The sequence below is a fragment of the Nesoenas mayeri genome (assembly GCF_963082525.1).
Source record: "Nesoenas mayeri genome assembly, chromosome: 17".
Lineage (NCBI taxonomy): Eukaryota > Metazoa > Chordata > Aves > Columbiformes > Columbidae > Nesoenas > Nesoenas mayeri.
This window is the reverse complement of record NC_137565.1, coordinates 9,360,959-9,384,664: the sequence shown is the minus strand read 5'-3', so window position 1 is coordinate 9,384,664 and position 23,706 is coordinate 9,360,959. Positions and strand designations below refer to the sequence as shown.

The window sequence follows — 23,706 nt, the reverse complement described above, 5'->3', positions numbered from 1 at the left end:
GTTACAGGGGCGGAAAGGGCAGGGGGTTTCTCCAGGGAATTGAAAGTATAGCAAACCTGCTTGCTGGTATCCGGAGCAGCGTGTTCTGGCTGTGAAGCAGTTGTGCCAAACATCTCAGGTGCGTGGGTGTGATTCCATTTTCATAAGCTGTTCCAGCCCCCTTTACTTCCTAGCCAGTTATGCAGCATCCATTTAGTGGCATCCGTCCATCTTCATCCTGGCGAGAAGAACAGTGCAGCCTGAAGACAAGGGAAGGGATCGGCATGGGGAGAGAGGGAAGGACAGATTTGGAAAGACTGGTAGAGTTGTCTCCATTATTTGAGGGGAAACATGACAAAGCAAGCAACCCCTGTTATGCTGAATTTCACGTTTTCTGATGGGTGATCTGCAACCTCTCAATGGAAAAAAAAACAAAAGCCTTTCAAACAAATGAGAAAAAAAAAAGTAAAGGGAAATGATTTTGTAGTCACTGTAATTCTGACTGCTGCATAATATTAGAAATCATTGTACTGTGAAGTTGCAAATTCAAAAAGGAAAAAATATAAATTTTGTGAGTATATCAATATTTTGCATGCTTTGTAAGGATTCTTATAGGAATTTAATATTGCTTAGTATCCTTCCCTCCTTAGGTTGGGGAGCAAACCTCTTTGTAATGTAATGTACAACTAGAAATTCCTTCTCTCTTGTGTGTATTTCCACTACATTCCAACTTCTGAACCCTTAAGACAGAAAAAGTGTTTTATAGTAGGAAGTGCTTTTTGAGGGGAGGGAGGGAATGAAGGCAAGGAAACTTGAAGGCTTAAGATTTTTTCAATTATTTTTATTTTTTGCCTTTTTGAAGGTAAAAATTAGTCACAATCCTGAAAAACAATGACTTAAGGAAAGTCATGCAGACCAGTAAACCACATTCTATGGTTTTGTTTTGATGTATTTGTTCTCATTTTCCGTAGCGGTTCTATAGCAATGCTTTGACTGCAAGCTGCACACCTCCCCTTGCCAAGCGGTGGTTGGTGTACGTGAGGCAGTAGCGCTGCTGATGGCGTCATTTAAAAGGTCACAAACCCCGGCCAAACCTCCCCAGGTGGTTGGGTGACAGCCTTTTCCTTTTGGTGTTTGGAATCTGTGGCTGCTCTTTGCAGTGTTGAAACTGGAAAGCAATACCATAATGACTGTGCCAATTTACTTTTGCCCGACTTTTTTATTTTTATTTATAGAGGAAGTTAATTTTAATATTAAATTACTGATCTATAGTATGTAACCATGAGACAATTGCTTTTGCTTTGGTTACTGTTACAGGTTGTTGCTTTTAGTCTCTCATTACGATGCTCAGTTCTAATGTAACGTTATCTAACATGCAGGCATGTGGATCAGGGAAAAGTTTAATTTAACTTAACCCGTTAATTATTTCTGTTAAGTATGAATATGTTTTCCCCAAAGCTGGTAATTTTGGGCTGGAAAAGATACCGCATCTTATTGCTGATGATGAAATCATGGACTGATTTGAAATACAAGAATTGATTTCTTGAATTTCCTTTAATTCTGCAATTAAGTTTTTTTCAAATAGTCTTATGTTTTCAGAAATTAAGTATTTCCAAAAGGCTTTTATGGTTTTGCCTTTTTTTTTTTACTTTGATATTTTTTAATAAGCCTTATTGTACTTAAAAAGGGACTTGCAAAACTTGGCTTTAAGAGAAGGCCTTCTGATTTCTACTCTTACATATTCCCTTGCAAGTTGTGTCAGAAAACCGAACTCTTCCATTTTCTGTATTAAAAAGTACAATATAAACAACAGAAGAGCAAACTAGCAACAAGTTACTCTTTACATATGTGCTGGAAGTTTAAGCCCTTTCATTTTGAGTCACCTTTCTAAAAATGTAGCTTTCAGTAAACAGGAATCTGAAATGTTAAAACTTTCAACTAAAGATTTCAGGTTAGGATAGTCTGTATCTGCAGTTTAAGGAAAGGAATAAGCATCAGTTTCCTGGCATTTAGAAACTATTTTAAATTTTTCATGCATTTTTTTTAATACTGAAAAGGTTTCTAACTAAAATTTTAAAATGTTAGGTAAAGCAAACTATGAGAAAAGGTTTCAAAGATGGACAAGAAATAACAGTTAGGAGATCAGTTTCAGCTTTGTGTTTGTGTGTGCTTGGTACTCTGAAACCAAATTGAAACACATCCATTAAAATGCTGCTGGTGTTCTTTAGTCTTGCACAAGTTTAACAAGTTGAGGTAGTAGCTGAGCTATTACAGGCTGTATTTTAGTGCTGCTGGTGTTCAGTGTTGTCAGCTAAGGGCAAAATCCAGCCACGGGGTGACTGTTTGCTGATGCCTCAAACAAGGCAAGCGGCACACACCGTCTGAAGCAGATCTGCAACTTTCTTTGTTAGCCACAAGCTGGTGGAACCACAGAGTATGTTTATGGGAGATGCAGTATTTTTACAGTTTATTCATTTTTATCTGTTTAAAAAACCCTGTTGTTCTGGTTGTTATGGTTGTTTATGTTAGTTTTCTACAAGTTTATTTAAACAAATGTACTGTTCTTTAAGGGATACTTGGACCTCCAAATTTGTTTGTCACACTTGTAACACTGGAAGGTATCACAATGTGTTCATTTATCTTAACATGCCGTTACTTCAAAGATGTATAAAATGTAAATTGACCAACATGGCTTTTAATAATGTTTAAAATCTGATGGCAAAAAAACCCACAACCCTCTCTGATTCCTTACTGGTTAATCCTTTTGTTTCAGTGCTTAGTCATCTACTGGGATAACAGTATCACACCTGGCATTCTTATTATGGAAATTTTAGTAAGAAATGGGAAATATTTCTCTTTTTACTTTAATTCAAGAAAACGGGGATGTGTAACAACAGCAGACCAGTACCTTCACACTAGATTTAAGGGCTTTGCTTCTGTTCCTTGAAGAATAAACATCTGAAAGGGCAATTCCTAAGTAGATATGATCAAATTAATCAAATTCTTGGTATAGTAAGTCACTTTCCCCTTCCATTTGTAGTCCAGGTATATTTTCTTTATAAACTTTGCTAACGTTGCCATAGTACTGTTATTGGAAAAATAAGTCTGATGCCGTTCACTTCCTTCAACGTAGGGTACGTGCAACTGAGATAGTACTGGAGCCTTAGATTGATATTAGCTGTTCTCTGTTCTCAACTAGAATGAAATGAAACGAATGTTGATACGTACTCTATGAAATTTCTCATTGGATAGAATTAGATACATGGATGCCCTTACAACCCAGAGAAGATCTAAAGAAAGCACTTAATGATTATTCATTAACAAGGTTTTAGGGATGAAAAGTAACACAAATGGGAAAGGGAAGCATAATGAGAAATCACTTGGATCATATGGTTTGGAACTAGAAAGCAGTTCTCATTTCAAACTACAGCAGAAGGCTCATGCCCTTGATAACTGTGAGCAAAGACTGTATTGCTGGTAAAAAAACCCCAAACATTATTATAGGAACACCAGGAATTCAGCTGCTGTGGCCTCCCAGTTCTGATGTGCTGCAACTCCTCTTCCTTGCTACTGAAAATTCACAGTTCAGTGCTTATCACTTGCTGTCTACTTTTCCCCCCCTGTGGCATTAGATAGGAGCAAGAGTCCATATGTTACTGTAGTTGAAACCCCACTGCAAAGAAGGAAAAAGCTCACAGAACTAGGAAGCCAGACTGTGATCTAAGCTCAAAGAGTCTGTTTCTGGGCTGCAAGGATAAAATGCCACAACGTGCTATAATGATTAAATGGATGAAACAGTAGGACCGCAGCAAGCTTGAGTATATATGTTACCTTGATTCTCCTCCTTCCATGACCATATAGCTAGAGTTAGGCCTTCCAGGTCAAGTGAATACATAAATGGTGTTGCCAAGAATTAGAAAATTATTAACTGACCTAGTTTGCCTCCACTTCTGATTCTCTTTGTGTTACTTTGTCATAGTGGATTTGTGGGAGACGATTGTAAAACATGCAGGTGGACCATGCAAATATTTCCCATGTCATTTATTTCCTAGTCATGTTTGACCTTGCAGTAATACAGACCCCTTCTTTTCCAACAGAAAACACTTCATGCCACTCTGTACTGTAGAAACCAGCCCACTGGGAGGTTCAGTTTGTAGCAGAGCTATGCCTGGAGAGAACTACAGTATTTCCAGTCTTCTGGTGCAGAATGGACCAGGTACTGGTGCAGCTCTGGGCTCATGTAGACCTGTTTTGTGAGTTAAGTAAGAGTCTATTTACACCTGTTCAAGCATATTTGGGAATGAATATGCTTATGCAGTCCCCAAGCCTAGCAGAAATGTTTGCTCCGCTGCTTTGGCTTAATTGCAGTCATGTTCAAATTCTCTTGACAAAAGTAGTTCATCAGAATGGAGGAAACTTGTTTTATTTTCCAGTAGGGCTTTTGTTTGTGTAACTGTTGCAGACTTTTTTCCCCAGTGGTATGATGTTCTGAGAACCCAAGACATTCCACGGAGGAACCATATCTCTAATCTGCAGAATTGTTTTTATGACCAGGCCACGTTAGATCCCTGGAGATGTTTGGGAGGGCAGGCTTGTGTACAAAACTGCTTCCTGCCTGGAAGGAGAACACAGCAGCTTTCTGCAGGTCACCCCAAAGAGGGATCACAATGCGCAGAGCTCACTAGTGAGCAGACGGCCTTGGTGCTTGGATGCTCACATCTGCCCCGGGGCAGCATGAGTGAGGCCCATGGGGCAGTTACAGGAAGAGACTCATCCAGTTCCTTCTCATTGTGCCTAACTGAAAAGTGTGCCAGTCTGCACAGAATAGCTCAAATTTCCTTCATTTTAGTCTCATTTTGGGAGAAATTGGGACTACGCTAACCCTAGGTATTACACAAATAGTCAGCTGAAAACTGATCCATATCTAAAAACCATTTCAGCTGTAGTAGGTGTTAATGTAAAACCTGCCATAGCAAAAGTACACGTCTTCTCAACAGCCTCTTCTAATCTCTTCCTTACTGCTGCTCACAGCCTAAGAGAAATCTTGGTCTGGGCTTCACAGTTACCTATGAAAACTTGCAGAAGCCACTCAGGAATGGTAAAGTATTTGGGTTCCTGGATAAAACGTACCGACATAGGGAGAGATGTTCCAAGAGCTGAGGTATCAGTACTAACCAAGGCAGCAGAAAGAGGGTAAAGAATTGTGTTGGGTGCCTGAGAAGCACCACAATGAAATAGTGAATTTAAATATGATCTCACAGCAGGACACTGTGGAATCCTGTTCCTTCTGTGTCTGTCCAGCAAAAAAATAAAAGCCTTCTCTTGCCTATGTAAGTTGTGTAGTTTCTTCTTATCTCTAGTATTTCAAGTGAAGAATTCCAAGGAAGGGAGTTAAGACTATTTATTTAAATATAAATACAATTAAATTATATAATTAGTGCTAAATTATCAGGTGTAGAAGACAAACAACTTGTTACTGTTTGGATAATTTGGGGTTTCATCAGAGTTAATATTGTTGGCATTGTTTTAACACTACCGTGTTAGAGAGTCAGTTTTTGACATTTTATACTGCTGTTGCTAGTGCTTCAGTATCTCATAGTGCTCTGTTTTTGGAAAAGAAAATCTAATCCTAATAGTTTAACACTGAAAGGTGTTGAAACTGGACTGCTAAACACCTCTCAGTTCAGCCCCAAAGAGAGGGGAAAAGGAAAGGGAAAAAACATGGGAAAAATTGTTATTCTGGATTTTTTTTTTTAATTTTCTGAGAAAAGCGGTATGAAAAAGGGATCCAAAAACTGTATTGTGGGGGGGGGGAGTCTAAGGCATTTGTAGCCTTTCTTTGTACACAATGTTAAATAAAATCTCCTGTATCTATATTTGTCAGGTTTTTTTGGTCTTATTTAACTAAAAACTAGGCCTATATTAACTGAATGTGTGAATTGCATTGAACTGAGTTTGCTAGAGGTATAGAATTGAACACTGGTGTGTTCACTTAAAAGCTAGAGGTTAGTACAGCATTATTGCTGAATTAAACTAAAACAACTGTAACGTGTGGAAATAGTTTAGATGGAAGGTAGAGAAGTAGCTGGGCAAAATGGTCCATTTTCAGATCTGTGTTACTCCTTTTGTAGGAGCGCTGCCTCAGACCTCGGAACCTCTACACCGCTGTGCAGAGCACTTGAGCTGTAGTTACATATTTGATAAGAAATCAGCTCTGGCCTCTAGTTCTTCAAACATTGCATGAAATTAGTGCCTTCTAGCAGGAACCAATGTAGAATCTGAATCAGTTATTTAAATTAAGTTCTCTTGGTGCTTTAAATCAAATATTAAATTATTAATGTAATTAACGTGGTTTTGTTTTAACATAGTCCAAATTTAATATAAAATATAAACCTCTCTATAATAAAAAGATACCTGCTTGAAAGCTCTCTAACTGATTTTCATTCAGTGTGGATCACAAAGATGATGTCTCAATGGCAATATCCAAAGTAGAGTAAAACAATCACCTCCCTCGGCTGGCTGGCGATGCTGTGCTCAATGCACCCCAGGACACGGTTGGCCCTTTGGGCTGCCAGGGCACACTTGTGACTCCTTTTCAACTTGCCATTAACCCAAACCCCCAAATCTTTCTGTGGGGCTGCTCTCCAGCCTCTTATTCCCCAGTTTGTGCCTATAACCTGGATTACCCTGTCCCAGGTGGACAATCCTGCACTTGCTCTTGTTAAATTTCATAGAGTTGGTCATGTCATACCCCAGCTAAGAGTTCTACCCAGAGCTCTGCTCACACAGCCACGCTCCTACCGTGTCAAGTTCTTCACCAGACTGGCACTTCTCAGACGCTTCTCCCACTTGAAGACCCTGGGTGAGCAACTGTGCCACTGCGGTGACAAGAATTGCAGAGGACAAACTTGTGCAAATTCAGCCAGTGTGTGCTTACACTACTTCCCTGTAACGAGAGAGAACAAACAAAACTTCAGGCTGGAGCAGGATGAGAAAGAACACGTGAGTGCATAATAACCATGATGTTCTGTGCAAACTGCTGCACAGTCCCCTACTGAGCAGGTGTTTCTTCATTTTCCAGGCAGCCCTCACGCTGCTTCCTGGGGCTGGGCACAGACTGCCCGGGGGCAGCTGCTCCCCAGAACCCCGAAGGATCCACCTGTCAGGCTGGGGCAGGATCAGCTGTACCTGCCCTGCTCCCTAAGACACTGGTTTGCCCTTTGTTAGAAGTGTCCAATTATGGAGACTCTGTAATCCTTCTGGGCAATCTAATGCAGAATATAACCACAATGAGACAGTTGTCCTAGTGGACAGATGAACCACTCTTGAACACATTACAGGATATAATGCTGCAATATTATGCAGTTTTTTTCGGTGACCTTTTAAGTTCCTGAGCTAGGATACCAGCCGTATGCGCTGTCAGCTGGTTCATTAATTCACTGAGCTGAACGAACCATGTTCTGTTTCCTGCTAGAAAACAGAAAGCAGAGCCCCTTGATGAGCTATCATGAGAAATACATTGTACAAAACAAACGCAGAAAATTTTCAAATCCCTAATACAGAAGTCATGCTGCTGATTGTAATTGAAATGCCATTTTTTTTACTGATAAATAACTCTTAAACGCAGTCCAAAGGTAGAAACACAGAACATTATTTTGTTGAACATACCATGGATCACATAGCGGAGTGACACTGGTGATATTGTTGCAAAACAAATATCAGAAATATTACTTAATTATTAAGGAGCCTTTCAGTGTCAAACAAGTACAACCATGTCTGTGCGTCAGCCTTCCAGGGGAATCCCTGCCAGCTCAGAACAGGCAGACGGACAGAGAAATGGATGGGGAAGGACATCTAAACAAAATTACTGACTTCATGGGACATGTAAACAGGAAACTTTTCCCACGATGTAAATCAAACTATGTTGTAACCTCTGGAAGCATACATCCTCTCAGTTTTAAAGGGAATTCTGATGAAATATAGGTGTCATTTACTGTGATTTACAATTTTAAAAATTAATTTTTACCCCAGATAAGGAGGGGACTATAAATCATAGTCTCTCTCAGCAGTCCTGTGAATTCTAGGAAGGAACGTACCTCAAGGGAGAGGCTGCAATGCAATCTTTTACTGAAGCATTTCTTTTGATAAAACAGCTGAATTGCTGCTGGGAGAGAGGCTTTAACCTGGGGTCTGAACTAAACAGAAACTCTGATGGGGAAACTTCCACAGGGATCAGCACATTTTCTTAGTTACTGCATTCATAGCACTTTCCAGCCAATGCCTGTAAATACAGACTCTGCTATACCTCCCACTAAAGCACCAACACTGCAATTTGGGTTTATTAACTGCAGTTGCTTGATATTCATGACAACAGTCATATATCCTGCATAACAACGAGCTACAGAACTCAGTGCAGTCTTTCAGGAGCCAGAAGTCTAAAAGCTCGTGTTCACACACAGTTCTTGTAACCTGAGAAGTCAAAGCTGCTCTCCACAACCTTTTAAACTGTATTTACTTTTCGCTCAAATGAAAAGCTATAATTAATCTAATAGTGTACTATGAGGCACAGGGCCAGGTGTAGGAGTCCCGCAGGCCCTCGCTGCCCGGGCTGGGCTGCGGTCCGTGCCCGGTGCTCCCCGGGTGCTCGGGCTGCGGCCACCGCGGCTCCGCGGCCCCCGCCGCGCGGTCACACTCGAGCTTCGCCTCACACCCCCGGCTCCCCTCCTCGAGGTTTCTCTGAAGCTTAAAATTGATTTATTTCAGAAAATAAATAAATAAATCAGTAAATCACGATTTTTTTACCAGAGCAAGACCCAGGCTTTGGGCCGGGGCCGTCGCCAACGCCCCGCCTCACAGTCCCGCCTCAGCCGAGGGGCAGCGCAGCCCCCTCACCCTCGGACCACCAGGGCGGGCCGGGCACCCGCGCCGCCTCGGCGGAGGCTTCCCGGGCACCGCCCCCGCAGGCAGCGCCCGGCGCCGGGGAAGCCCCGACCGGCTGCCGCCCTCTCCCCGCGGGCGAAGCCCCAGACCCCGCCGCCCTCCGGCCCTCAGGTGAGGTGCGGCGCGAGGCGCCTCGCCCGGCCACGCCCCCTTCGCGAGGTGGGACGCGCGAGAGCGCATGCGCTGCCCGTGGCCGCGCGCACACCCCCGCCCATTCGGCGCGGGGTGGACTCGGCTGGGGGTTGGCGCCTGCGCAGTGCGGTGGCACCGCCCGCGAGGGGCGGGGCGGAGGCGGGCGGAGGGGTCCCTGCCATCCCCGCGCGCCCCTCCGCGCCCCCTCCTCCTCCCGCCGGCGGCGCTTGTGGCCCGGCCCGACCCGGCCCGGCGCGGCTCCCCGGGACTCGGGCCGCGCCGCGAAGAAGCGGGAAGGAGGCGGCTGCCCGGTAAGCGCCGAGCGCCGGCGAGCTTAGCCCAGCCCCGACCCCCGCCCGCCCGCTGGGGGGTCGCCCGCGGCCGCGTAGGCCCCAGCAGGGCCTGTGTCCCGGGCTCCTGCCGCTCGCCTCCCTCCTGCCGGCCGCAGCGCCTCACCGCCGCCGGCAGCCACTTCCCGCGCCGCCCGCCCCTGGGCTCGGTCTCCCGTGCCCCCCGGGGCTGCCCGCCGCGCTGTCAGCCCCGCCGTGCCGCTCGCCCTCTCAGCCGGCCGCGGCGGTGACAGCCGCCCCGCTGCCGCCCCAGCCCCGCTCCCGCTCCCGCCTCAGCGGCCCCGCGCGCCCGGCGGCGGCATCTTCCTCCCTTCCCGCGCGGGCTGAGCGCGCGGCGTCGTCCCTGTCACCCATTTTGTGACTGACCCTTCGCGGCGCTGCCGGTACGAGCCGCCCCGAGGTGCCCGCGGGAGGCCGGCCCGCCCGCCCGGCGCGGAGGTACCGGAGCGCTTCGCGGTTCCCGGCTGGCGGGGCGAGCTCGGGTTTGCACCCCGCGGGGAAGTCGTTTGTTTCACGCTACTGGCTCGCGTCTGCGGAGAGGGATGGTGGCGGTTCGTGTGGGAGCTTTCTAAGGAGAAAGGTGCAGTGCCGGCACTGGGACACCTTTGTAGCTGGGTTTTGGTGTGGTGGGGAGGACCTTTGTGTAGATTCGGGTCTCATGCTTGTCTGGAGTGCCGGTTTTCTGCATTTTTATAGCTGAAAGATCCCACAAGTTCCAGTTTTGTGGTTCCTGTCTCCCTGCGCTCACAGTATTTCTTCTTGCAAAAACCTTACATGACCTGGTAGCGCCAGGGATGGAGGAAACGAAGGTCCCATAGCTGGGCCAAAATCAGAGAGTCAGCAGCCTGTTCAGAGAATCCTCTATAGTCTGTGTCCTCAGGGAGAAAAACAATGCAGTGCTGATGCTCAGCAAACTGCACGGTTCTCCGCAACAGCATCTCACTGCCTGTGGTTGCGTGAGGTGTCTGTCTGTGCGAGGATCTGGCAAACAGCTCTTTTGTAGCAGAAAATTGGTCTTGTCAATGTTTCTGCTGGGTGAAAGGTGTTCTGAAGAGCTGTCGGTTCTCTCAAAGGACATACTCTGTGCAGGCTCTGCTCACCCCAAAAGCAAACACAAACCTTCTGTTACTGCTTCCTGCTTAATTAATGGCATGGACTTTGGCTGCTGAAATGTAGGCAAAGTAAAGCCAGTGGCTGCTTTTAACACTCTGTGGATCATAATATAGTTCTGTAGTAGCTCAGAAGTACAATTTCTCTTCCCTACCTCCAGTCTAATTGATTGTTGTTAGGTAGTAGCTAAAAAAAATGAGAAGAGCAGGTCATTGTGAATGATCTGAGACTAAAATTGAGAAACTGAGACAGGAGTGGTCTCTTGTTTCTTGTAACACTGCCACTTAATTTTCAGTTAATATTAAAATCAGATTCTAGGCTGGTAGACGATGTGAAATAAGGGAAAAGAATACAGTATGTAATTGTGAGGAGCAAAACATCTCAGATATTTTTAACTTACTGTACCATTTCTGTCAAATAGAGTGCCATCTAGATAAACACTGCAGTCCACATTTTCCAGTTCTTTTATCTGCTCAAGTCAAAGAGCTTTTTGTTCACATAAATTTTGGTGTGATCATTAATAAAGATCTGTGTTCTCTCTTTAGTAGGATAAAGGACTGTTTTATTAAAATTTGATAATGGTGGAACATCACAGTGGGCAAACTTCTAAGCGGTGCTTTCCAGTTATCATGGACTGTACTTTTTATCGTGTTTTACAGTTTACCAGCTCTGCGTTATTTCCCCTTTCCCTCCATGTTCTAAGGCAGTGTGATGTCTGTGCCCTCCCAGGCATACTAACAAAGGTGTCATCTGCATCAGGCTTGAGGAGAGGCTTGAGTAAAGGTTTTACTTAAGGGAGAGTATGTCCATAGTAGCAAAAAAAACCCAAAAAACTTGGATGTTAGGGTGAGGTTTGGCATGGTCATTCGCATGGCTTAGCTGGGGCCACCTGGCATCTTCCTTAGCCACACCTGGGCATCCTTCAGAGGTGGAAAATGCCAGGACTTCTCCATGGCCACCCTTTTCTGGATGGGAGAGATGGGGGGAAGTGATTTTGGCTCTACAGTCACAAATCAAGCAGAGCAAGTTTGCCTCTGGACTGTAAAAAGTCTCTGGCCTGTGTTAGCTGCTGGTGTGAGGAGCTGCCAATGAGTTTTAGAAGTTTCTAAGTGCGTGTTGGAATGGTTATTTTTGTGGTGCAAAGATTTCATTTTACAGAGTAGATGAGGTGACGCACTGCTAACGTTTTTGGTGTGAATAAGTAAATACTTACGAGTAACATGGTGAAGGGAAATAAGTTTGAGCCATTTTTGCTTTACTGTTAGTATGAAAGAGGAAAATATATTCTCAGAAGATGCAGGCATGCGATGGAAACTCCTTAAGAGATCTTTTACTAGCATACCTCAGAAGTTCTTTTTTATGTTTTTTCTTTTTGCCTTGATCTTGCAACACTGGAGCCTGTCTTGCCAACTAGGATCCAGTTCTAGGAGTGTATAATGCTATTAATGTGACTGAATCTGTGTTGCTCAGTGGGAAAAACAGCATAAGAAATGTTATGCTTGTACTTCCTGGCTTCAAAAATCACCCCATTTGGTCTTATTTTTAGTCTTCATACTGAAAAAGGGAGAGAAAACGGGTGTTAGAAGCTGAGTTGTATACTTAATCTTTAAGTGACTAGTCACAAGGAACATATTAGTTGTTTCTTTTGAGCTTATTCCAACTGAAATGATCAGAGAAGCCACCATTTGGAGCATTTAACAGTTCAATGTAGCCTGCATGTAATCATAGGATACCGTCTTTTAACATATAAATAATTAATCATTAGAGTTTTCACACACACATGCATTATTTTCTTTGGGAAAGAGGATTTTACTGTAAAGGCACTGCTACTTTTGATCTTTGTGAGTAAAGGTCACAGGATACTTTAATTTTCCAAAGAACTGACACTGATGCAAATAAGTGGCAGAACTAGTAGCTTCCCAAATTACAGAAAAATAATACCACAATAAATTGTGAAGTTAGGTAAAAAGAGACTTTTCAAAGGGGATTGATCTGCAGTGTTTCAGTACAAAAAAACCCTCATAATTTATATCCAACCATCTCTAACATATTAAAGGGTTGTAAAGCCACTTATGCAAAATTTCAAGAGAGAAAATGACTCATTTTTACTTATTTCAGGACTTGGTTTGACATTTATGAAAGGTAAGACTTGCCTGATCCTCAGTTAATATTATTTTCCAAGACTATTTGCCAGAATGAAGCTAATGATTGCCTGCATCTAACTAGTATAAATGCAGTTTTATTCAGGAAAATAAACTGAGTATCTAACTTCTAGTATTTAAATGGTATTAAAAAAGAATAAAGGTAGTATTCAAGTACTTGAGTGATGTATTTGATGACATCAGCCTGAAGGTATTGGTATTTTTCTGGTGCTAAAAACATTTCCTTGGCTTTGGTCATTTAGCCAGTGTAGGGTAAGTGTTCTGCGCAGGTACGTGCAGTGAATAATGATTTCCTGTGGGATATGCAGTTGGAGGAGTGGGTGGAAAGCTTGACCAAGAGGCTGGCATTCTTAAGACTCTTTGAAACTTTCTGTGTTCTTAATACATTTCTATAAATGTTCTTAATTAAAAGCACAGAATGGTTCTAGCAGATGGAGCCTTTTTAAAACAGTTTTGTTTTTCTGTGAGGGTTGGTGCTGGAGAGGCTCCTTCAGCATATTTCACTGTTCATTGCTAAGATGTTGGCAGTCTTCATATTGACAAATCTTAACTGATGTCAACAAGTTTATCTGGTAGAGTTATCTATTAGAGCTTGACTTTCTCTGCTTAGCCATACGATTTTGTTTGTTTGTTTGTTTACTTTTTACTGATTTGCTGAGTTGTACTGAGCTTAAAGTTTCTTTTATTCAGCAAGTTAAGTGATGCCGAGACTTGCCAATAGGTATGCATTTAAAGTAGCATCTGTTGTGGAGTTAAACATCTTTCCTTCATTGCAAAAAAGAGTCTTCTCTGTTTTGATTGCTTTTCCTTAAGAAGTAACCAGCATTTTAAATAGTTAATGGCAAATACTTCCCTATCCAAATGTGTATTGTGAGAACGCCTTGACATTTTTCTGAAAATGTTTCTGATATATACCTGTAAAAAAAAAATAGTATCCATCAAAGAAGAAAATTCCATTAAGTCTATTTATGGATGTTAATGTTATAAGTAAAGGATACCTGGAGGCAGAAATAACTATGAAGACTTTAGTATAGCTTTTTTTTTAGTAGCAAGTCTACATTTTTCTGGAGGGGATGGGAAAGCTAGTCTGAGGCCTTCAGCCAAACGTCAAAGGCTTGCCATGAAACCTGGAGGTATAGGAGCTTATCGAAGAAATACCATAGGAGCGTTTCACAAAGGAAAGTGCTGAAGCATTGGGCACTTGGCACCCCAGGGTGATACCGGCACATCAGCAGGCTCACTGGGCAGGGGTGCTGTGCTGGTCCTGGGCTTCCAGTGCTTTCCCAGGCTCTGGCCCCAGGTAGGGGCCTGCATTGCTCCAGCAACCAAACTGTCCAAGGAAACAGGGACTCTGTAAACTGGTCAGTGATTCACCCTTTTCCAGAAAGCTGGGAATAAAAATGTGGAAAAGAAACAGTATCTTATCCTTTTCCCTAGGGAGAAAAAAAAAATAGTCTCTGCAGACAGGAGCCTCTCCATCCTGTCCCAAAGATTCTTCTCCTGTATGACTCGAATGTCCTTGGGCTTCCACACTGGGGTGGGTAAATGCTCCTCCTCTAGTGATGCCAGGGTATTTAGGAAAGATCTGCATATAGTTCTGTCTGACAAGCCTGGAGAATTTTAAACTGAGTAATGAGTGTGCTGTTGACAGCTCTCGGAGGTGAAGGAAGACGTGGGTCGGAGCACAGGACAGAGCCAGTCTTCAGACTCCGCAGTGGCCTGAGTGCCCTGTTTTGTCCTGTGTTGATACCTCAAAAAGAACACAGTTATGCAATTCCTCATCTAGCTTACCACATGGCTCCACAAAATAGTGTGGCTTGGAAAGTGGTGGTGGCTGGGCAGCAATAAGAGCTTCATTTAAATCAGGGCTGTTGCTGAGCGTCCAATAGCCTGAGAACAAGTTTGGGGCCATACTGTCTCTGAGAGGGCGAGCCTTCCTTCTTGTTCCCAGTTCCCAGTCCTGCTGCTTCCTTTGCATAGTATCTAGCAATTATAAGGTGAGTCAGATCAGTCCTGATCTGACTGAAAGACTAGCTCATAAAAAATGAGCTATGATCTCTAGAATTGGAAGGAGAGAACTGACGAAGGAGTGGGACAGCGTCTTTTGGTGGCAGGGTACAATTAGATTATTTTCATGACTAGCTTAAGCAATCTCCAGCAGGCAGTTCCCTCCTCCAGCCTTAGCAAGGCTGGCTTGTGGATGGGCCATTCCCATCCAGGCCATTCTGTTGGTCGGGCTGAGACCAGCAGAGTCCTTCTGGGGCTGGGAGTCCCAGAGCTGTAAGCACCTGGGGGCTGGGAAGGTCCTCAGGGGATGTATCTCTGTGTGCTTCTGTTCTGTTTTTTGGTGCAATGCCTTCAGGAATGTTGCCAGGTCAGTGTTGAAGTGGACATGGTGAGCACCCAATTACCTCCCAGTTCCAGAAATCCATGCAATTGAAAGTCCTCAAGTTGAGAATACGTTAGTCAACAGCTGTTAAGAACGGATTTGTCATTGTAACCATGCTGGAAACAGGATTTGGACTTCTTGGGTTTTGTACCAGCTGACAATCTGATGGAGTGTTTTGGATGAACACAGGACCTGGTTGAATTTATTCACTTATCTTACAGGTTTTACCTGTAGCCTACTTGTGCTGGGAGCTGCTGGTTTAGCTCCTGCAGTAAATAACACATTGCACATCCTTTCTCTGTCCCCCTTTTTCTGATGGGAGCTATGCTGCTGCCGCCTTTCTTCTCCCTGTGAACCTCAGCCTGCAGAAGCCTTTGCTGCAGTTGTTGATACAAGAGTTCAGCTGTCAACATTTTGAATGGACAAAAGGGAAAGGGCACCACTGGTCACCTATTCTCCCTGGCACTTTTGGGAACAGCTATGCCAGAGACGGAGTACGTTGCAATGAATGTTATCTACTGACCTAGGCAGCTGGAAACCAAAGGAAGCTGTTGTGTTAGTCATGTACCTTTTATTGTAGTGTTCTGCCAAATTCCATGCTCTTAAAATACATACATTACTGGTTTTTAAAGTACTTCCCTGGCAGTGCAGGGAAAATTTCCATGTGTGCAGGGGAATCTGATTGTTGATTAAAGAGTACAGTATATACTTAGGGTTATATGACACTAAATACACCTTTGTAACTGGAAGGTTATTGATTTCCATAAAAACAGTTACTTTAGAACATGCTTGTAATGATGATAGGTAACAATGCTTTCAGTTAATATGGTTAACTTTTTAAGACTAGCTGCTTTTATAGTTAAAGCTGGCCAGTCCTTTGGCTAGGAAATTTACTGTGTTAATTTTTTTTTTGTTCAGAAACACTACAGTGACAAAATAAGAGTTGGTTTTACCCAGAAGGTTGATATTTCTGCTAAGTTGGTTTAAGCCTTTAAAATATGACATAGAGGTGTAATTACTATCCAGGAAATAGGTCTACATGTGTGTGTATATATATACACATATATATATATATATGCATATATTGTATCACCTGTTAGTGCATGGCTTAACATTTGGATGCAACTGTGAAATTTATCAAAAGGAATGAAAAATGACAAGGTAGCCAAAACCAGGTTTTACCTTCCCTCCATGTTTATCGTACTAATATTCTACATAGTATGTTTCTTCTGTTTCCTTTATCATGTTCTGCTGGTTGGGGTTTATTTCAGCTTGCACTGTAAGGGACACACAGACTGCCTTCAGATATAAGGACATTTTTCATTATGTGTATTATCAACACCAATGAAACAAAACCTATGTAATTGTAATCTGGGTGGTATTCTCATCTATAGTATGAACAGCCCTAATTAACAGGGTACTAAGCACACTTATAATATTTTTTAATCAGCTCTAGTATGGATACCGAAAAAGTATAGGTTTAGCTGGTCTTCTGTTCTGATTTCCGAAACTGTAATTCAAAAAGAAAAGCTTCTGAAGGTGCAGTTAATGTAGATGTTTGTGCTGAAATAGAGTTACGGACAGTGCTCCCCTTCCTTGTGGAACAGAATCCCCACAATAGGAAGAATCAGTTTGATTTAGTTAATGAACAGTTGTTATTTCTTTCCTTGGCAGTGGTTTGAAATAGCGGTTGTTTAAAGTAGGAGCTTGAAAACAAGACTACATTATTTAAATTTGTTATGAAAAGGCTTTTAGAGCACAGTTTGTAAGTTTAGGAGTAGTTCTGTAAATGTTCCTGTCACTTGTCTGGAATGTTAAGTATTGCAACGGTTCCACATTGCTCACAGCAGTTACAGCTCTGAAGTTTTCTCCAAAGAAGGAGTAGAGAAATTTAGGTGTATAACAGCCAATTCTTAGCCAAAGCTCTGGTCTTTGTTCTGTTTAAAAGAGAAGCAGCAATAGCAAATGTGGCCTGAAAACAGTGGGTAGATAACATAGCTTAAAGGTAGAATTCCTATTTTTCTAATTCTACAACTTGTAATGGAAAACTGAAAAGGCCCTTTTGAATTTTTAAGATAGAAAGTAGCAGGAAAGTCTTTCCTCTCTAGATAACTACCTGCAGCAGTTGTTCCAAAATTGCAGCACCCATAAATCATTGACATCTGCATATTTTCCTCTTGATATAAGAAGGTAGCAGACGTTGCCCTGGCTGTGACAGGGATCCATCCCACCTGGTGCTCAGGGTCCAGCTGTGACTGTGAGCAGATGCCTCAGGAAAAAAACACAAAACCACACACACAAAAAACCAAAACACGCAAACAAACAAAAACCTGAAGTCTTTCCTCATACCCCAAGTGCTTTCCTACCCTGCAATTATTTTTGGCTCAGAGGGATTTCTGAAGCTTTTGTGCTCAGCCATTTAGCATCCATTAGGGAATTTCTCTACCTTGTGTACGTCTGGTCTCCCCCTCCACTTGCTCTTCGTGCAGCCACAGCATTCTTTCAATCTGCATTAAAAATATAGCTCAATTTTCTTATTTTGTACCTGGCTCTAGCTTCATTTGTTGGTCCTTAGTTTTAATGCTGAAGGGATAATTAACAGCTAGTCCCAGTCTGCCTTCTCCTTGCCATTCAAGATTTAGGAGGATTTTGTCATATTCCCTGTGAGATGTCTCATGGGAGTTATTATATACCTTTGATCTCATTTTTGCGTGTTGCTGAACATTTTTCAGGTGTATAAGAAGTCCTCTTTTTGAGGTTGAGAGACCAGAACTACACATACGAATTAAGTGTGGGTAGATGGCCAAACAATTGATTTGTTGAGTGCCATATTTGTGTTTTATGGTTTGTTCTCTGTTCCTTTATTTCATAATTCCTGGAATTGCATTGGGTTTTTTGCCTTATTCCAAACACTGTACCGGTAGTCTAATGAAGTTGTGAATCAAAACACTGAAATTCTTGAGAGTACATTTATATATGAAGCTGAGGTTGCTTTTCCCCAAGAGACAGATTTACTTTGTGTTTACCTACATTTAATTTTATTTGCTGTTCTTGTTGCCCAGTCAGTCTTCTAAGGGTCTTCTGTGATTCCGTGCTGTTTCCTGTTATCCTTGGTATCTTAAATAACCCTCTAGCATCAGCAGCCTTTCATGTCACTAAAATTGATGTCTTAAGCAATAACACAAATGCACTGCTTGCTCTCGGCTTCTGGAATCCAGTGGTTAATGGATTATGTTTTTGGAATTATTGAGCAAGAGGTGTCGTTTGGGAGTGCTTGTGCAGCTTGCAGGCTGAAAGTTTGAGCTGAGGACATTATAAATTGCAGAGAACTCTGTCTCTTCATATGTAGCTTATTTCATACCCCAGACATTAAGTTGTTGGCAACTACACTGTCTTGCCTGCAGAGACTTGGAGAAGTTCTGAATCTGTGTTTTTATTTCATAATCTTTTCTTTACAGTTCTGCCTTTTGGGACTGTGTAAGTGACCTAAAAATGTCATTCCCTAATTATTTGGGCAAAAGTTGTCAGCCTAAATATATCAAAACCAAATAACTTGTACAAATAGAGAGTGAAAGTGTACTGACTCCATTGCTCCTAGATGTGAATATTTGTATTTTCCTCTGTAATTTGGGTATTTGATTTTTCAGAAATGGTCAGTATCTTCAAATTGGAGGGATCAGTTGTTTCTGTTTTTCTGGAACTCTTAAAAGATAATTTATAATTTTCTTAATAATTCACATTTTTTTAATATTTAAAACTACTTAATACCTCTTGATAACTTCTACCAAAGGCAAAAGTTTAATACCTTCTTTAGGTCTTAACCCTTTCTCACCTTACAGGCACAGGAAACTTTTTTTTACTCTTGTACTTGAGTCTTACTTTTGTGACAGCAATATTAGCATAAATAAGCATATTAGGTAGTGGATGAGATTAAAATAACCACAGCAAGAAATCAAATCCTCCCCGTCTGCTTCAGTTTTCAGGTTTCTACAGAGTACATAGGAGTAACCCTGAAAGCATTTTGTGTTGCCTGTGTGGATGTATCATATCAGTTTGCAGTAAAGAGCAGAGCAATGCTATTGGGCAAAACACTTTTAAATTATTATTTATGGAGTTGTCTTTGCAGTTGGTATAAAATGCAGGACTGGTTTCACATGCCTGCACCAGAGCAAGGAGAGCACGCTCCCGAACAAGATCCCCTTTTGTTTCCAGGGCTATGTGTGCTGTGGAAAGAGAGGCGTCTGCGAAGGGATACAGGTTAGAGTGAATAGTTACATTTGAGTTTAGGAATGCAGTCCTTCTATCTGATATTTTTGGCTTGTTTTGGCTTTTTTCCATCCTGATTAATTTTATAATTGATACTGTAGTGCTAGCATTAATCAAATGTTTTCCAGTGATATCTTCTATCTGTTGATAGATGAGTATTTTGTTTAGTAATGTGATATGAGGGACCTCCCAAAGTCTCTCTTGACTGCCTTGTGGAGTTACAGCTTTTAATTCTGCTGCAACTTTTTAGTGTTAAGCTTCTACTTTACCCTTCTCTTTTTCCCTTATTTTTTTTTTTGAAGTGGAAGGAAGTGTGTCTAAAGGGAAATGAAGTCTTCACTGATTCTTTCTTTCTCCCTAGGGCAAAATATAAGCTACAGTTTTACATGCAGTGTTTGCTTTTTAAAACAATAGTGAAATAGTATTTTAGGTGTCATTTGAATTATTAGTGTTTCTTCAGAAAGCTTATTTGGCTAGTGAGCATTTTGTTTCTTGCTTTAACATTCAATGTTGGGCAGAAACAAGTTTATTGCTACTTATTATTATTGTTATTACTGTGAGTTCCTAAGGAATGTGGTGTTCTTTAGAAACATAAAGGTAGCCTTTATCTGCGGTATCTGCCTTTTGAGAAACTGGGTGAAGCAGGGCTTTTTCCGCTTACGATCCAAGAATATTGATGCTGAAACCCCATCCTCTTTTTCCTTCCTGAAGAAGGTGGGAGGGGAGCAACTGGCACTGAGGTCATAAATTCACTTTAGGAGCTTGAGTGAGCAGCTTCTTTTAGAACCTGTAATGCTAATTCATGTCTTGTCCTTACTTTAAGTTGGACTCATTTGTATATTTTCTCCGTTTTTAAACTATAATTACATTATCTTATTTCAGTAAGAAAGTAACTACTAAAGCTTAGTGTCTCTGGAATTAAAACAGGAACAGCGGTACCTTACCTCCCTGTCCTCTAAATATCTTTGAAGTTTCCACCTTTGAGTTTCAGTAAATCACAAATAGTCTTTTTTCAGTGTCATATTTATGGATATTTTGAAGTAATGCTGTGATGAAACAGGAGGATTGTACTTTGTTACTTTGGCTAGTTTCATTTATTTACATGGCTTTGCTCTTCAGTTGTTCTTGAAGCAAAGACTGTTGCATGTTTTCAGGAACACTTCTAAACCATGCACTGTAGAAACGTCCATTATGGATGGGGAGCATTTGAATTCACACAGTCTCCTGTCACTGACCTCTGCGATATATTCTTAAGAGTATAAATGGTTTGTACTGTAAAAGCTAATGTTAGCCTGTATTTCTTTTTGAGATTATACATCCAGTGGGTTATGTTACCATATTACTTGCTATAATAAGCGGATCCGAAATGTATTCATCTTTTACAATGCATGCAAAGATGATGTGTGCGATGTGTATCTGGCATGTTGGAGCCTGTGTCAGACGTGATCAATGTGCTCTGTAGCCTTGACAAATGTGTGCTGCAAGTGGCCACTGCTGGATGTCTGCACACCAGCTGCAGCTATGGCTCTGTCTGGGTTGCCAGATGAGGTTGTCACGCTCTGCCCAAATATATGATAGTCCTGTCGTTGCCAGTGCCCTAACCTTCATTATAGCACTGATTTACTAGCTCTATGCGCTGTCGAAAAGCTCTGGTTCTGATGTACTGGATTTGTTGTGAGAGTATAGTTTTTCTTCTTTGAATTAATTTTTTTAAATGCAGTCAGCTTCACAACAAGCTGTGTGCTGAATATTCATTCAATGATTTCTCAAGCATGCTATGGGCAACGTTTGTCTTGTATTCTGTAGAATATAAAAAGTATAATTCAGTAGTAATGATGGCAGTTTTACTAAACAACTCTATCCTCTCTGGTCTTTTCAGTTTTAGTTTGCAATTGAATAAGATCAAAAGATCACAAGTAAGTGTTCATAGACATGAAAAAGGCAAGAAATATAAGTGTGGCAACTTGGTCCTACCTGTAAATATTAGCATCTACTTCTGGAATCTAGTAGGCAGTTGTACCACTTAAAATTATATGTGTATAGCAAACATACTACCTTTGTGGGGCTTTTCTCGTTTGCGTTTTGGTTTTCTTAGGAGTGTCTCATTTCAAATTATCTCTCAGTTATTTAATCATCTGTGAAGGCGTTCTGATTACTAGTAGCCGTGTGGCAGGACTGGTGCATTTTTGACATTCTGATGATGAAACTGCAATAGCAAACAAAGTTTTCTGTGTCTATTCATGCCAGCTTTCAGAGCTAAAGGGAATCTGGAAGCTATAAACTATTATTTTCAGTGTCTTAAAATGGAACTTCCTGTTGCTTCTGTTAACAGGACTTAGGGGTCTGAGGAGGCAAAACTTCTGGAGTTTTACTGACTTTTGTCAAAGTCAGACTTGAAAAATATGTGTGTGCAGCTGAGGTGGTGATGGGGAGGAAGGTATATGTGTGTAGGGTGTTAATTTTGTTAACTGAAATGGATTCGTACTGCCGATCACTGTGGTTTTGTGTCATGTCTGACACACTCGATCATCAGTTTGCTTTTCGTGCCTTTGAAATGCTTCACTTTTTAATCAATAGAAACAACTCGATGTGTTTCGTGTTTCTAATCAGCCACAGGATATTGGGCTCAGATAAACCTCATCACTTACTTACACCCAGGATCTGTGAGCCTGAGAGGGGAGTGGAACTTTTCCTCCTCTTAATCTTCCATCCTATGCCTTCTGACTCAGGGGAGATGAAGAAAACAGCTGCCAGCTATTCCACTCTTGCAAAAAGGAAGAAGATCCCAATGTGTTCAGTCTTTCTTGCAGTCCGTGCTTCAAATCATGGCTGTTGTCTAGTCTGCCTTCTCTTAGGTTGTCTTCCAGAATGAGCAGTTCTTCTGATAACTGCAGTGTTCAGGTCTGCTGCAGCTGCTCCTGCTTTGAGCAAAGTCAGCTTTGTTTTCTGGGGTTTTGGTTATTTGCTTATGGTTGGAAAGACAGTATTGACAGTTGTCTGTTGTTTGAGAAAATGTGAAGGCAAGGAAAAGATGCTGAAGTGTCCTGACTGCAGACTGTGCAACGTGCTGGGTTACTTCTGGTTTCTTCTTGGAGATAGTGCTCATAATCTGACTAGTATTACATTTTGTAAAATCCTATGTGTTTCTTAACGTGACTTTTAATAGTAAATAGCTTCAAGGAATCTGTGGGGTTTTTTTCCTACTTATTATAATTTTTATAAAATGCTTTTTTTCTCTGCAGCTGCTGTTGCCCTCTCAGTACTTTAGTTACCAAGCTGGTGGTAATCTTTTCTCCGATCCAGTGTTGTTTGTAGTCAGGCTGTTGCCTGAATTACTCCCACGGTATTTTACTTCCCACAGTCAGAAATAAAGAACATTGCTGCCCTAATAAGCCTTTCTTTTGCTAGCTAACGAGTGAACCTGGCGACATGGGTAATTTATAAAATATCCTCGGTTCAGTGCCATTTGTGGAAAGAGAACTGGAAGAAAAATAATAATTTGGAGTGCAACTATAGGAAGCGCTTAGTTCTTGGTAAAAATGCCTTTTTAAAAGCAAAAACCATTGGTCAGTCACGTGCATTCTGGTTGCCTCTAATTTGTGGTCTTTACTTCGCTTCCAGACTTCTGGTCTTAAATAGAGCACGATAGAAAAAGACATGGCTTTTCATTTGTATTTTATGTTTAAAATTTCTTTCTTTCTGCTTGTAGATTTGTTTGTAAATGCATCATAAACAGACAGCCCAGAATGAAGAAAGCAAGCCGGAGTGTTGGCTCAGTGCCCAAAGTGCCTGGAGTAAATAAAACTCAAACAACTGAAAAAGCCAAACCAGAAAACGGCTCCTCAGTGTCTGCAGTAACAAAACTCTCCAAAACTGGGACATCAGCATCTCTTTTGAAGGTAATAACCAATAGAACATTCTGATTATTTGTATTTTTTACAATAAATCTTTAAAAATCGTAGAATTTCTAAGCATGTCTTTAATGCAACTTATACTAAAGGTTTGTTTTAGGGGTAACTGAAGGGCATTTGGATAGTTACACAGCACTGGCCAGAGTAATAGGACCTTGTGTGGCATTCCTGCGTTATTTTTCATATTACAATGTGTGATGTGATGGAAAGCAATATGCTTTGCAGAACTTGTCTATTCTGTAAAAGGAATGAAGTGGAAGTTGCATCCTCATGAATGTTATTAGTAGTGTCGGGTGTTATGGTTGAATGGTGTGTCAGCGACTAATGGGATTTGAAAAGACCTATTTACAAATTCTGAAAAAAGAACTAATGAGAAGCTAACATGAGAAGCTTTTTTATATCAGTGATCCGTGTCTGGTCAGCACAGCTGCGTTCTTGCTTTTTTGGCCTTTGCTTTGTGTGAAGTA

General features: G+C 41.8%; 1 protein-coding gene across 3 annotated transcripts in view; it reads left to right on the top strand.

Moving 5' to 3' along the window:
- Positions 1 to 23,041: 23,041 nt before the first annotated feature.
- Positions 23,042 to 23,706, top strand: part of SPECC1L (sperm antigen with calponin homology and coiled-coil domains 1 like) — a gene marked incomplete at both ends in the record, with an annotated part of 45,141 nt that continues 44,476 nt past the window's right edge. For 2 of the 3 annotated variants that reach the window (XM_080355205.1, XM_080355204.1), the window contains one exon: positions 23,042 to 23,227. In XM_080355205.1, coding sequence (XP_080211331.1) covers positions 23,075 to 23,227 — 153 coding nt within the window. The remainder of the gene's footprint in view (positions 23,228 to 23,706) is intronic. The other variant, XM_080355203.1, reaches the window with a different exon arrangement.